Genomic DNA, 16201 nt, shown 5'->3' on the forward strand with positions numbered 1-16201 from the left:
GGATGGGTGGGGGCACAGAACTAAACACCTTATCTTGGGCTTTTCTGTGAAAAGGCACGGGTGTGATCTTTATCACTGCGGGTGTTAAACATTATCATGATTGGACCTGTGTTTTAACAGACAGACTACCTTGGAACCTATTTTCTCACACTGCAGATCATTGAGAAATACACTCTCCTTGTTCCTGTGATCGACTCAGTTTTGGTCCCCTCAAGGACATTGAGGTGCTGGAGCATGTCCAGAGGAGGGCAATGAAGCTGGTGAAGGGTCTAGAGAACAATTCTCACAAGGAGCAGCTGAGGGAACTGGGGTCGTTTAGCCTGGAGAAGAGGAGGCTGAGGGGAGACCTTATCACTCTCTACAGCTACCTGAAAGGAGGTTGGAGCAAGGTAGGGTTCAGTTTCTTCTGCCAAGTAACAAGTAATAGGACAAGAGGAAATGGCCTCAAGTTGCACCAGCGGAGGTTTAGGCTGGATATTAGGAAAAATATCTTCATGGAAAGGGTTGTCAAACATTGGAACAGGCTGCCAAGGGAAGTGGTGGAGCGACCATCCCTGGAGGTATTTAAAAGACGTGTAGATGTGCTCAGGGACATGGGTCAGTGGTGACCCAGCAGTGCAGCGTGAACGGTTGGACTTGATCATCTTTAAGGTCTCTTCCTACCAAAACAATTCTGTGACTGTGTGATTCTGTGACTCTCCTCTATGTCAAGACCAAAAGAGCCCAGCGGTTGCAACGGACACAGCTTACAAGGAGGAAAGACTTAAAGACTGTGTTTAAGACCTGAAATGTCTTGTGAGCAGTTTTGTGCTTTTTAAAATGACAGTTATCTCCTTTAGCTCTTTATTTTTCTTCTCTCCTCCCCATCTGTTTTCCCAGCTGGACTCAGAGGGAATTGGCAACGTATGTTTATAAGCAATTCTCAATTTGGGAACTGCTGCTTTATCATTACTGAACTAGGAATTTACTTTTACACCTCCTATTGGGGCCAGACCTCCCCAAGGGTTAGTTTTAACCAGGTACAGTTGACTCCACTTGAAATTGCCCGCATGCTTTCTGGTTTAGTTCTTTTGAAAACAGAAATAGATGCAATATCAAAAGCAGAGTCGCCTGGGTACAAAAGCAGAGTGTGACCACTGATGTCATGGGGCTGAAATGGGTTGACTGAGCACATGATCTGCCAGCACTCACTCCATACCCTCTCCAACCGTATTTCTCCCAGAGCTGATGGAGGTGTTACAGGTTGCAGGGTACCCTACCTCAGCCCTCGTCACAAGGATGCGGATCAAGGTCTCTTCATCAGTCCCAGCGCCTTTCATTGACTTGTGAAGAAGTGTAGCAAAGTAACCTGGGCAGTCTTTGGCACAGCTGACTAGAGAAAACAGTAATTATACTCATTATACTCGTATATTTACACTTTGTGATACATTTTCAAGAAGGATATAAATAAGGAAGAAATAAAGAAAACTCTCTAGGGTTTCTGCTCAAACATAGGAGCTGGTAGGGCTTTCATTCTATGACTGGTCCCCTATCAGTCTTGGAGCCTGAACAGGGACATACATTGCTCTATGAGGAAATCGTGTTACAGTGAGATAATCAGCACTGAGTACTCTGCCATTCCACAGTGAAAATGAAATGACTGAGAAGGAGCATTTGCCCCTCTGGTGTTCCTCTTGCCCACCAATTCTTGCGGTAGCTCCTAACTTTGGAGATCATAGGAGGAAGATCTGGGAGAGCCCAGATCCAGATGGATAGCAGCAGTACCGGTAAGCTAACCGAGCCTGGGCATGGGCTTAACTACCAACCACAGTCATCCCCAGCGCTAAATTGCTGTTGAGGATCCTGCACATAGGACCATGCACATTTTTCCAGTGGGTGGCTAGCATGCTTCTGACGATGCCCAGACATCCTCTGCAAGTTATCGACAACCATGACCTCATGGGCAGCTTGGAGGTGACCGCTGTGTTAGAGGGTAAAATAATCTGGTTGCGTGGAGGGGAGCTGTGTCTAGCAGGTTTTATTTCTAAAACCAAGGGTGCCAAATCACTACTGAAAGCTGTCTCTTCTTTTCCTAGCAGGTATGTCAGCTCACTCTAGGGCTACCTCGATGGCTGTTGCCAGGCTGTACCCAGACCCCCAGCAACCAATGTCAGCTGATGGCAAGAACTAGAAAAAAAAGCTCTTGACACTTCTTTTTTTTTTTTTACCAAGAGTGAGATAAGCCTTCTCAAGATCTCCAGATGTTTCACTTTTAATGGATTCTTCTATGTCCTTCCCGCACACCTATGAGGACAACAAAATGGAGCCATAAGAGCTGCAGTCTTAAAAATGGCATCAGATTTAGAATCCAATGACAAAAGGCAAATTCAAATCCTTTAGAGCCTCTCCAAGGGCAAATGAAGTTCTCCTCTGGTGTAAGTGCTCACAGATCCACTGGCACCAAGAGAATAAGATCTATGCAGGCAGGTAAGGCACAATGGTTAAGAGCTGATAACCTCCATCTAGCAGTCACCCATATCTGAGGGCTTCTAGGACAAAGAAGCCACAGCTGCTTCTTGAGCGATGCCTAGTCAGGAGTAACTGTTGAAGCTTCCTCTAACCCCTCCATCAAAGCCTTTGGATGGCTCCCACACAAATAAGATAAATTTTGGAGCTTTACCAGCTCTGTGAAGTTTTGTTACTTATTGTCTTTGGCTTCTCAGGGAAAGTTTACAAGCACTGCCGTTGTTCCCAAGTTTTTTTATTATTCTGTAGGAAAGGGAAAAAAAGAGACTGCCACTTCAAAACAGAGTTTGTCCTGACTTTTGTGAACTTCATGAATCTCAAAGGCTTTTACTTTGCTCTGTTTTGCCTATCAGGATGGCCCTGCACAGTTCAAGGCTGTAGCAGACTTTTAGGTTAGTGCTGGGAGACCATGCGTACAAGGCAGTGAGGGGTTCCTTCTGAGGATTCAGGCTTCAGTTCTGCAAACCCCCAACCTGGTTTAGCTCTTGCCCTATTTATCTTTCCAACTGCAGAAAAGGACTGATGTTTGCATGGCTCTAATCTTGGCCCGCTTCCACTTCATGTACAGCCAGGCAGGATGTGGTGGGTCGGTTTTGGCAACCTCATCTGCTTGGCTTTAGGAATCAAGAAGGCAAGGTAGCTTGGCTACCGGAGCACTTAACAGAACCCCCAGGGTTTAGGCCACTCTGAGAGAGAGAGTATCAGTTAGTGACTGGGTTTGTTCTCCTGCCAGCAACAAACCAAAACTTGGATTAAGCTACGAACATTTTTCTAGCTATGGGTTCCTTATTATGCTGACACTGAAATACGGCCTTGACTGGAGTGTTTTTCATCTTCAGTGCCTAGGGTTACAGTTTTCTGGTGAACTCAGGGTCATCCTAGTGAAGTTCAGGGCTGCGAGCCAGAGGCTGGAGGGGGGACCCTCTCCTGAGAATAAATGTCACGGCTGAGCTTCCACCTCACTGCCAGGAGTAGGACCTTGGATGTCCCATTGCTCTGACTTTCTCAGGTCATTGCCAGGCAAGAGGTCTCAGTGGAAGTCAGCTCCAGGCCCAGGCGTCAGTAAGATGTCCCTGATGGGTAACACATGGAGAAGTACCAAACAGCTGGGATCCTGCTGCCTTCTTTGCCTTACGTGTGGAGATAGAGGACAGGCAGCTAAGATTCTGCACAGTATGTCTGCCCAGCATGGGCGGAGAGGAAGAGGCTGGAGATGTGCCTCTTCCCAGCCAATATGAGTCGGTGAAGCAGGGTGATCAGGAGGAGAGACCTTTCCAGGCTCTGCTTTGGAGGAGGAGAGGAAAAGACCAGAACAGCAAAACCCTGCCTCCGGGCAGGAGGTTTGTGAACCTGTCCTTTTGCTGGTCCTCTTGCCAGAGTGGGAACTCCCACTGTCATGCAGTTGTGGGAAGGAAACAACATTGAGACATTTATTCGGCTGGATGTTGCATAGGTTATGAAGGGGAATAGGTCCTTCATTGGCAGTAGATACATCCCCTATTTCCATATGGTCAGGATCGAGTTTAATAAAAATGTTTTCCAAGATTCTTAAAGCATTCATGAAGTTTTAAAATCACAAAGAAAGGATTGCCTGCTTTACATGTCGTTGCAGGTTCTGCAAACTACATGTCAGGCCCCATGAAGCCAACATCCTAGAAGGGAGTAACTCACCTTTTCGTAGGCTTGAAAAGTAGCTCTCAGTTGGCTATAGCTTCTCTTTGCTAAGACCACATTGAAAGCCAGCTCCTCTGTTCCCCAGCGTCCTTCTCCTGCCTTAAAAATCACATGTTATTTTTTGAAGCCCTTGCTTATTCATGGTAGAAACAAAAAGTCAGCCAAAACCCAGGCTCCAGCCTGTTGCCTGACTTGCTCATCTCCTCACACTGCCATCAGTCCTGTGCTTGGTGTGTTTAGTCACCCCTGAGGAAGCCCTTGCCTCGCAGCATGGGGCAAACGGGGATTTTTCCACAGCTGGACTTACTTTATACAGATCTGTGGCATCTTGCTCAGCAAGCTCTGCATTGACCTGTTGGGTCTCATCTCGGGTTCCCTACGAAAAAGGACATGACCGTAAAAAAAACAGACCAAGTGCGGGTTACGTTTTGCAGTGAAAGGGAAGATTATCAGCCTGTGGCCCTCACAAGTATTTTGGTTATAGTTTTGCTGCCATCTGCTGACAAATGCCTAGCAAAGGGACACGGTGGGACTTGGTGGTACAGCTTTGAATGGTCTGGTGACATCAGCACAGCTCCTGGTTTTGCTGACTTTAGAGGTGAAGCCTGTATGGTAGGGTTTATCTCCCAGTTTTACTTGCTCTGTGATGGGACCCTGGTAAGATTGCACCTCTGGTGCCTCTGGAGCAGGAAGGGACTATCAGGGATAGGCAGCTGCACGACTTTAGACCGTACTCGGTGGATGTTCCCCTATGGCAGGTTGGTCTGCTGATCCTCCTTGTCCCCAGTCTCCTTGCCATCCCACGGGTGTTCCTGCTCCCTCCCGCAGCCAGCATGTGTCCAGACCAGGAAACAAAATGAGAGGAAATTCTAATCCGAGTTTGGAGGTAGCCTTGTTTTGAGGTGGGGTAGGCTAGAGTAGCTCCAGAGGTCCCTTCTCAGCTGGCTTGTTCTTTTGTTCTGCTTTCTGCCATTCTCTGCAGCTATTTTCTCCTGGTGGGAAGTGGTAGCGTGCGTGATCAGATGTTGAGGTGAGAATGGGGCTGAGATGTGCAGACAGAGCTGGGCCAGGATGGCCCCAACACGGCCTTTGGCTTCAGCCCTGGAGGGCTGAGCTTTGGGTACATACAGCACCATGGGCTCAAACCAGAAGGTTCCTTAGGAAAGCAGCTGGGTATCACCTAGCTCCTGCAAAAAGGTTCTCAGAACCCGCAGTGAAGCGCTGATGGCTTTCATGGTTCTGGATATGCCCCGATAACTGCAAAACATTTTCCTGCCTAACCCATATACTCTGAGCATTCACTAACACTGTAATTCCTGGTAGAAATTATGAAGGACCAACCTATGAGAAAAAAAATCTATGAATAACATGTACTGTCACTCCTGAAAATACACCCCAAGAGGTTGAAGAGAGCTCTGTCGATGCTATCGAGAACGGGAATCTAACTGTGATGCATTTCGTGATGGGGCTGTTTGGCCTTTAAAGCCTCTACTTATTGATCTTTACATTTCTCCGGGCTGTCTGATCAGACCGGCCACTGCGTTGCATTTCTGGAGGTGATCCTACTCTTCTTAGTTATAGTGTGTCTTTATGGAGACATTAATGATTTTGGATTTGTTTCATGTAGGTGGTTTAAAATGAAGTGTGTTCTGATGGAAAACATGCTTTTTGGTGAATGGAAAACTAACATAACGGCAACCTCTTTCTTACTTGTTCTGTATTTATGTGGATTGTAAAATCCTCAGCTGAGATGAAAACCACATTTTGCTGGTTTGGGGCAGAATTCAGCAGAATTCAGTCATGACCTTGAATGGGTATTCTAGCCATTACCAGGGTATAAATAATGATTAATAATAATAAAGCAATGTTTTCTTCAAAGTGTTGGAATTTATAAAATTACTTCTGATTTTATAAATTAAAATTTTATATACTAAAAAGCTATGGATATAGAAGGCTCTTATACTGAAGAATGCCCTGCGTTTACTATAATTACCTCGTTATTATATTACATATCATAATTACATTATTACAAATAACAGCTAATACTTACTATGATTACTCAGGGCAGACAGGGTAGAGAAAAGGAAGTATCTCTGTCAGGTAGCTGCATAAGAGGAAAGTCCCCTCACTTACCTCTAGCACAGTGACTAATATCTTCTTTAGGGAGCCACTTGTGTCACTTTTGACATCAGACTCCAGATCTCTGTCAAAGACTGTGGAGAAATAAAATCTGTGAGGGTTCACCCAGTGATAAAGGCTTTAAACAAAGGCGTTTGAAAGCCAATAGTACTTACGCCGTTTGTACGCCTCCTTTATGTTTACAATTTCCTATGCAATTAAAAGAAGAGAAATAAGGAAAAAGGAATTATAAATAAATTTAATAAATAAATAAGCTAACAAAACCTCAGCAAGCCAGTACCATGCCCATGTTGCATGAGGCTTAGCAGGCATGGGAGCGGGAGAAGCCAAATTTCCATTCCCTGCTCATGCTGGGACTCACTGCACAGACACGGCTCAAACCCAGCCCGCTTCAGGACAGGATCCTCTTCCCTGGGAGGAGGATGCTCTTGGCCAGCTCTTTGCCCGACTACCTAAGGAAGGTCATACATGGTGTCCTGACCCTGTTGTTCCGTGAGCAGAGGATCTCAATCAGCAGCGACTCATCTGTCCCAGCGCCCTTCATTGCCTTCCGAAGCTCTCGGGCCTCGTACTCGCAGGGCAGGTCCAGCAGAGCCAGCACAGCCTTTTCAAAATTCCCACTCAGGTCTCCCTTCAGGACCTCTTCCAAATCCTGCGGGGATAGTCAGAAGGGTTAGAGCAAAAGCTGAGGTGGGATTAGAGGTTTCTTAATTTGTTTCAGGGAATTTAATTATTTCAAAGCTGCTTCTGTGCCAAAAAGGGACAAAAATACAAACAAGCTTTTAAATACAGGGACTATTGTTTTGCAAAATACATGCCCTAAAAATTCAGATTGAATGAAATGACTATCCCACCTTCAAATACCAGCCAACATCAGTCCAGTTTTGACTCTTCCTTGTTTAAATAAATAGAAACTTTTAAAACAGGAGATTTACTCTAAAATACAATGGAGAAACTTCCTGCTTTGACAGAGCTGTAACAGAAGGGATCCAGTTTACCAAACTTCTCTTCCAGTTTTAGTTTAAACTGACTTACTGGAGAAGCAACAAATTTCTCCAAAGCACTCTGGTGCCAAGCAATGAGCATTTTTTCCACCAAAAAAAACCCCAACCCAACAAACAAAAACACGACAAAAAACCCCGCGAAGCACCCCCACAACCCAAAAATCAGCCTTCTGTGATATGATCTACTTAATTCAGAATGCAGTAAGAGCCCGGGGAAGAACCAGCTAGTGTATGTAGGCTGAGAAGGTTCTGCTGATGATTTATTGAAGCCTTACCTGCAGCTTTCCTGTAGTATGGGAAGTACTTGACAAGTTCAGAACAACAAAGGAGAAGCCCAGCTCTAAATCTATTGTTCTTAATACCCACTGTGAACACCCCATCTACTCAGGTCAGAGGCTGCCATTGGTGTTGGGGCGGTTTAAACTCATGCACCGTGAACCTCGCGTCCTGGGGCAGAGGAGAGCGAAACGGTGCAGCTTGTGGCTCCTTCCCGAGATCCAGGCTGCTCAGGCAAGCGGGAAGAGCCGCTGTGCGCTGATGTAATGGGGATGTCTCCCAGCATCTGCTCATTTCTAATGCCTGTATTTATTACTCCTCATTATAGAACCAAATCTATAGTATTTATGTAACCAACAGCTTTATCGTGCTTGCTGTAAGTTTGACATACAGAAGGCTTTCAGGTTCAGTGCTGCTTGTCTTACTGACATCGATTAATGACTAATGAGCAAGCAGACCGTAAGAAAATACCAAATCAATGATAAGCTCTGGAGGATTCAGCTGTTTACCTAAATAATACATTGGAAGCTTTATTTTTCTTACATGTAAAATCATTAAGGCAGGCTGCGTTTCCTCCTCCAGAAATCAAGCGCCCAGTGAGACTTCTTAGTTTTAGAACGTGTATTCTGCTTCACCACTGGAAGGAATCAATACTACATCTACTAAATCAACAAAAATACGATGATGTAAGATCAAACAGCTCTTCTGAATTTGCATCTGGTCTGAGAGATTTTTCTGAAATGTGCTGAAAATTCTTTTTCTGAATGTGCTCAAGATGAACACAAGCTGAAATATTTTTTATTTCAGTTATGAATTCTTTTCTAGGCCTCTCAGCTTTGATTAAAATGCTCCGATCTGGTTAAGGCTGATTTCAAGAAGACTCTGAGGCCTAAGATTAGAGACATAATTGGTGTTTTAGGAGAGAAAATAAATTGCTGAATCAGAAACTGACTGGTCTCCCCCTTAAATCCACTGTGCTCTTGACTTTTTCAAAAGCAGAGGTCTGTAGGCTATATTTCCAGCAGGCACGTGGTTTGAAATAGAGAGGCCATTTAGTTCAAAATACCTTGTTATACAGAGCCTTGTACTTCTGTTTGATTTGTTGTCTCTGCTCTGATGTTCGACTTGACAAGACTTCAATAATTTTCTTTTCATCGGTTCCTGAAAAAGAAGTTGTGCACAGGAATTATTTAGTCAGGAATCTAATGCAGAGGAAAGAAAACCTGATCTCTACAGAGAAAAAAATTTGCTATGCCTATATCCCCACTGGCTCCAGCTTTAGGATTCATTGCACCTAAGATTCTTTTGAGGATATATTTAACTGTAGTCAGCTACAAAGTTCAGACCATAAAGTAAAAGTTCACCATCTTGTGTCACTCGTATTTTATCAGGGAAATTGAGTCTTCTGTTTGAGAAGGTCAGACACGGCTCCTAAAATCAGGGTTATGCCAGTGCCCGTAGGCTGACACACACGTTTCTGGTGGCAATGCTCATTTGAGTAGCGCCAAGGAATCAGCCACCGGATCCAGCTCCTTAAGCGCGCGACGCTTGTGCCGGCACAGCAGAACAAATGGTGTGGGATGAGAGGCCAGCCAGGGCATGTGAGGATGTGTTGGAACCAGCTTCAAGAGCCCACAGCCTGCCTGTACAGCCTATGCAAAACAGGTTGTGCTTTGTGCCAAATGGAGGCAGGAAGAGGAGCAGGAACCAGCCTTCAGGTCTGAGTCTCCGCTGATGATGTTTTGCTTGGCAAAAGTAAGGGAGAGTGAAGTGCCCTGGGGTGCCCCAGTGATGAGCAGCACAGCGGCTGCATCTCCCAGGAACTCACAAGGGAACTGAAGGCGCAGCACCCCTCCAGGAGAAAGCCCTCGGGCAGCTGTAACTTAGGCGATGGGTGGAAGCAGCTTACCAAAGGCAATGCCTTTGTCCCTGTGCTCTTCTCGCCCTCAGCCACATAAACAGATGTTTGCAGTAAACAAAGCTGCTGGAAGGCATTTGTTATGCTTGTGGCTAAAGGGACAGAACCACAGTGATACTACTTGAATGCCCCAAAGACGCAATAGCGCGGCTATTGCATTAGCACATGTGTCCTGGTGCACTTCCATCTGAGGGCCAGCAGCTTGCCTCAGGCACTATTCCTTCAAAACAAGTATTGAAGTGGAGAATGTCCATCAGGAGAGACATAGGACCCTGCATGTGAGGGCATTGCGAAAATGCCCATAGCGTATAAAGGGTTTGGATGGCAGATCAAAGGCATGAAGCCATATGCCAGCTCTGCTGGTGGACACGGCCCCATGTTCTCCTTGTGCTCTTCCAGCTGCGGCATCCACCGACTGGGCTTTGTGCTGTGTCTCATCTCAGGCTCTCAGGAGCAGGGACCAACAAGGGTTTTTGGGAAGCTACTAGTAGGAATGATAAAAACACAACAGATACTGGCATTCAGCCGCAGCTGGTGAGTTTTCATCCCTGTGTATCAGCACCAGAACAAGTGCAGTTATTCCTGCTCAGAACCAAGGCAGAAGGCATGGTCTAATTTTAGAAGGAAAAGCACTCCTATCTGACAAGGTTAAATCTCAGTAGGAAACCCTCTGGGGAAGTGTCTTGCTGGGGCTTAGTGGATGGGACAGGTACGGTCTTAAAATTTTGGCATTTAACTAGATGATTCTGAATGTCAGTGCTATACCAGGAAGAAATATTTAAATACGTGTTTACTGTGCAAATACCTGGTGTGAATGAATAACTTACTGCTCTCATGTGCTACCTGGCTGTTCTCCCTCTGCTGGACACTGTCACCTCCAAGACTTGAAGACCCCATGAACACTGTGCATTCTTTGTTCACACCAGGGCAGTCAGTCAGCTTACTTCAAAGCACCGCAGAAGATGGTGGGAGCCAGTATTTTTGGTTAAAAATCACTGATGGGGATTGAGAGCATTGCATATTCCTTCCAGCTGATGGAGCCGCGGTGGGCTCTGATGAACATATGGAGGTGGTGATGTTTTCTACTGGTCCTTGAAGGCCTTGGAAAGGACATATAACCATGACCTTGATGCAACCTGACTAGCTGGACCCCATGACTGCCATATCAGTCTTGACAGCTGGATGTTCCTAACACAGGGAGCAAATATCATGTTTATCCCAGTCCCTTGGAGCCAAGCAATAAACAGAGTAGATAAGCTTTATTTATCTTAATCATATAAAACTTCATGGGTGTGCACGGGATTTTTTTAAGTCAGTAAGTGACAGAATGCATAAAGATTACCTGAAACTGGTTGGAACAGTTGTTTTGCCCTGAGTTTATATATATGCGCTCTTTATAATATTGAATTGCCCTTTGTATAAAAACCAGGAGCTTTCTTACCTGCTCCTTTGCAGGCGCTATGTATTTTCTTGGCATCTCGGTCTGCATCAAAACCATGATGGTGACGTTTATTGGTTGACTAGGAAACAGAGACACAAGAGATACACGGGAAACAATTTCACATTAGTCTCTCTGAATGATAGCAGTTTGGGACAGAATCTTACTTGATCTTTGTTCACACTATCTAAACTGTGGAGTTCAGGCTGGGCTTTGCTGAAATACTGTTGCTATCCCTAGGGCTCCTAGAATGCATCCACAAACAGCTGTCACCACGTGACACACAAAGCTGATCCTATATAACTCAGTTCTGCCAGTTCAGGCTTATTCAAATAATTTGAAGGTAATAACTTCATACTAGGCATCTTCATGCCAGATCAAATACTATTTGTTTGCCCCATTTTAACAGGCCCATATAAACGCCTTATCGGGTGTGTACAGAACCAGGCCCCGTCTCCGCAAAATGTTTGTAAGTTATAGGAGCCAACAATCCAAATCAAATGGATAAAACCTGTCCCTGCAAAGCTTTCTTACATTGATTCACTCATGGAAACAAGATAACTGGAGACAGATAACATGATAAAGCTGGTGTGTTTTTTATTTTGGCAAAATAGTACTTGTGGTTACCTTGAACTAAATCTATCAGGGATAGTGACTCAAAGTCCACAGCTGCAGCAGCCCTTTACAGCCTGACATATCAGTGTAAACAGAAAACCATACCCATTCCTACGAACCCGACCAGCTCTGAATCACAAAGGCCGAAATGCTGGTTTATGTGCTATTCTGCTTTTTCTCAGACAAGAGTAGGAGTATCTGAGCCCAGGTTTCAACCCCTGTAATATCAAGATTCAGATCTTTTAAATGCCTAAACTCTAAAACAATACTTGAAAAAGGTCCTATGCTCCTAAATCAAGCAGAACTATGTGCACACTATGGACGTGGGGTGGGGGTCTGAGTGGGCACTGCAAGTGCTTTGGCATTTCCATTCAAATAGCAGGATGTGCATCAGGCTGCTTGCTTCGCAGGGCTGCCAGGCACTGCTGCCACCACTGTTAATTAAGGGTTATGACACCCCAGGGCACGGCAGCCTGCTTTTAAACTCTCCTGAAAATACCACCAGCCTACTGAAGAGCCAAAAAGGCTAAACGGCCGATTAACCTCCTTGACTTTGGGGATAGCACAGGGCAGAGACAATTCCTGAGAGACATTAGGCACAAAGCCATTCTGCTTGTGGGCTGAAGAGAATTTATCTGTATGGCTGTGAGCCATGCTCTGCCACCTGGCCTGAGAACAACCTATTTTATGTACCAGTACAGATATAGCCTGGAAGTCTGTTTGTGGGTATCCTTCAAATGTTTCACGCTGTGATCTACCAGCTCTGGCAGAAGAGCTACCACTCTGGATAAAGGAGTCGTCCGTCAAATGACAAAGAGTCTTTTCTCAGGAAACAAACCCAAATCCAGTCCCTACACTGCTTTGCCAATGTACCTTTGTGAGAGACTGAAGACCATGTAGGTACCTGGCTTTTCGACCGCAGCTGGCATCCAGGCTACAACTCACTGCTGATGGCTGCTGCCGTAGTGCAGCCATCTCACTGAAACTGGAAGTTATTTTTACAACAATGGCAATTAGTGAGGTACGATAACACTGCAATAATATCTCTCGATCTCTACAGCACAAGGTAACACTCTCATTGCCACATCACCAGCACAAACGTGTATCCTACGGTATACTCTGACACATGCACGTGACTCTCCAAACCTCACAAACGAGGGGGAAATAGATGCAGGGAGGTGGTGGAGTCCCCATCCCTGGCAGCGTTTTAAAGACGTGTTGATGTGGTGCTGAGGGACGTGGTTTAGGGACCCTGGCAGTGCAGGGTGAAGGGTTGGACTTGATAACCATAAAGGTCTCTTCCAACCAGATAATTCTGTGATTCTGTGATTCTGCATATAAGTAACTAGTATTTTCTAGCAGGAGATTTTATTAACAGTCTTCAAATTTCTCAGGAATTTTGTCCAAAAGGAAAGGGAAAAGCACAAAGTTAGGAAAACAGATGCACTGGTGACTGTCTTTATCCAAAATAAATTGCATTCCCATGTTTCTGTTATGATAGGGAGTACGTGCTTCTCCTTCGATGGTATCATATACAAAAGATATCTTCTTGCACAACATGCTTGAAAATCAAGCAGCTCTAATTTTTTTCTTCTTTTCTGATTGCTACACCATCATTTTATTCTTGTGAGAATAAAATTCAAGTTTTCTCTCACTAATACCAAAACAAACAATCACAGCTAACCAGACTCAGTGGGTGATGAATTTGGGGGAACAGAATCCTGGGATCCCACAGTATAACCGAAGTTTGTTCTGGATATGAAGCCCCAGGATGCAAATGCTGCATGCACAATGGGCCCCTTTGCTGACGAGTCGTACCAGCACGGTGTTGACACGAGGAGTGTGGTCCAGGTGCTCCTCAACGCGTGGCAGATTCAACGAGCATTGTGGCATGGCATTCAGGAGGCTGCTTGGCTGCCTGTTTTTCCCTCTCCATAATACCAAGCTTAACATGCAAATTGCTTTTAAACACTTTAGTCCATACTTTAACATATGACTGCAGTGTTATCAGAGTTACCACTGTGTTGGGTAATGTGCTTCTAATTACTTCTTGCACCTGCATCATGCACCCTGGAGCAATTCCCAAGGACACTGTAAGCCAGAGAGACAGCATCCCTGCCTTTCCCTTGCACCCTGTGGAAAGCTGTTTGTAGGAACAGGGTACAATATCTGCATAGTGTAAATGGCCATGACATAGCGTCTCTATAGTGTCAGTGTGCTCTTCAGATGATGTTCATGCCACTCATATGGCTGATCCTGCTGTCCGTGTTAGGCAGCCAGTACTGCAGTCATTCTGGAGTTATTTCCAAACCATTTCTTTGCAAAGGTGAAGGTAAAGACCAGGGAAGCAGCTGAAAAACCATCTTAAAAAGGGACAATTCTGGAGCACAAAATAGAGAGAAAAGTGCTAACGTATCAAATGCATAGATTTGCCTGCTTTGTTGTTTCCATGTGCTAATCTAATTTACAGACCCCAAATTCACTCCAGCAATATGAGTTGAGAACTGTTGCTCCACATTCACTTCCCCCTGACCTGGGACAGAAGATGCACTGGTGAGAAGTTAAAGGAAAAATGTTTAATTCATCCGGCACTCACTCCCACTTTTCAGCCATTCACCCTGGACAGAAACACCTACACAAACACCCAGAGCCGGTTTTTACTTTGCTTTTCCTTACCCACCAGCAGTGCTGGGCAGTGGGTATGGCCCTTACCATACCAGTGCTGCTGCCTTCGCAGCTCCCACTGCCCCAACCCTATCACAGATGGACCTGGTCCTCCTGGACATGTCATTACATGACTTTGGGAGAGTTGTTTGCTCTCTTATTCCTTGATGGTTGGTCAGTTATGCTCAGGTTCTAGCAAGTCCCTAACTCCTAGGTGCAACTTGTTATTTAGCTGTTGTGTTTGTGCATAGTACAGTTGCACAGGTAGGAAAATGGTAGCAGCAGTGATAGAAATAACACTGTGGGTTTATGAGGATTCATAAAGACATAAATAAACGTATTTCTTTTCATGCGCAAGGTAAGAGAAGCCTGTTTCTTAACATTGGTTTTAAAGCACCAGAGAAATCTATTGAGTCAGCTCTGCTAAAAGCCTCTGTCTGCAAACAAATCACTCTAAAGCATTAAATGATGCACCTGGGGGATATCATTCCTATAGTACTGTGTGTAATGCTAGCATCAGCTTTACAGATAGGAAATCTGGTACTCTGGGTCGGTGACTCTTAAGGCCAACTCCTGAGTCATCTGGAAAGACCTGGTTAAAATTCACTCCCTGCTGGGTCCCTGCCTTGATCTTGCCCACTGACGCAGCCCTCCCACGCAGGAGAGGGAGAGCTGTTTCAGAGCTGTTCTACTTCCTGCCCTGCGGATTTTGTCAAGTGGATTTTCCTGCAAGGGATAAATGGCAGAAGAAATGGATGATTAATGCCACTTGTAACTTGTAGGCATTTTTTTTGTTTGTTTAAAAATATGGGCAGAATCACTTTAATATAGTTCTAGTTTTAGAGTTAGAATCTCACATTAGACTTGAATAGTTAATGACTTACAAGTGTCACAGCAATTCTGGTGATGGCATGACATGCCATCAGACTCCAGTCTGAAATACCAGGTGGACAGACTGCAGCTGGATGTAGGATGTAAGGGAACTTGCTTTCATAAACTGGTCCAGCTCCATCTACTCAGTTACTTCATTTTCCCCTGTATTTCTCTCCAGTACTTCTATATTAATTAGTAACCAGAGTTCTGGTAGTAAGAAATCCTCTTTTCACTTCCAGCCTAGCTGTATTCACGGCTTGTGTACACTTGGGTTTTTTTCTGCCAGCAGTGTTCCTTAGCTTGAACAGTTTTAGCCTCACTCAAGTGCTGTTTAGACACAATCATTTTCCCTTGCAGCTTTGGCTAGAATTGCCACAGATTTATTTCTATTAAACTGGAGAGGTTATAACTGCACTAAAACTACCTTACAGCACACCAAGTAGTTGTTCCTACTGTAAATTACATTTGACTTTAAGGAGATTTGAGTTTATAGCTGAAGATGGTCTGCAATGCTTAGAGAAGCATTTAGAGCATGTTCTTTGATATTTCAGCGTGTGGAGTCCTTATGCTGCACAAACAGTTTAACAAAAAGGTCGGCAAAACCAAGACAGACCTGGGGTTGGAAACAAGAGCCCTGGCATCGGTAGTCAGAACCGGTGAGATGTTGCAGTACGTTGCAGACGTTTCTGAAGACAGAATCTATTCCCTTCCTTGAGCTAAAGACAGTGAAGCTCGCAGTAGGTGCAAAGTGCTCATCTGTCGGTAGTCAAGAACAGAAGAAACACTACCATGAGCAACCCAAGCAGCTTCCTGTACCGCAGAAGAGAGACAATGTACCCTACTGAAAATAGCTGATAATACAGCTGAGCAATCACAGCTATTTTTCCACTTCCATCACCTCAAGTAGCTGCCACAACCATGCTCAGGATCGGAGGTTTACGGAGGAGTACTGTCAAAACAGAACGGGTAGCTGCTCGGGACGCTGCTGACAGCGCTCCCCCGCTGCAGCTCTAACTCAGACCGATGCTGATAATGGCCATGGATAAATGCAGATGAGGATCCTTACAAGCAAAGTGCTAGAAGAGCCAGCAGGAA

At 45.0% G+C, this 16201-nt stretch overlaps 1 protein-coding gene across 1 annotated transcript in view; it reads right to left on the bottom strand.

Annotated features, from left to right (window-relative positions):
- Positions 1–1198: 1198 nt before the first annotated feature.
- ANXA13 (annexin A13) overlaps positions 1199–16201 on the bottom strand; it is a gene marked incomplete at its 3' end in the record, with an annotated part of 23707 nt that continues 8704 nt past the window's right edge. The window contains exons 2-10 of the mRNA XM_010140715.1: positions 10958–11036; positions 8665–8759; positions 6800–6970; positions 6474–6507; positions 6313–6392; positions 4487–4555; positions 4177–4278; positions 2208–2283; positions 1199–1372 (exon numbers count right to left, since the gene is read on the bottom strand). Coding sequence (XP_010139017.1) covers positions 1199–1372; positions 2208–2283; positions 4177–4278; positions 4487–4555; positions 6313–6392; positions 6474–6507; positions 6800–6970; positions 8665–8759; positions 10958–11036 — 880 coding nt within the window. The remainder of the gene's footprint in view (positions 1373–2207; positions 2284–4176; positions 4279–4486; positions 4556–6312; positions 6393–6473; positions 6508–6799; positions 6971–8664; positions 8760–10957; positions 11037–16201) is intronic.

The sequence above is a fragment of the Buceros rhinoceros genome, unplaced genomic scaffold (assembly GCF_000710305.1).
Source record: "Buceros rhinoceros silvestris isolate BGI_N320 unplaced genomic scaffold, ASM71030v1 scaffold19927, whole genome shotgun sequence".
NCBI classification, from domain to species: Eukaryota; Metazoa; Chordata; class Aves; order Bucerotiformes; family Bucerotidae; genus Buceros; species Buceros rhinoceros.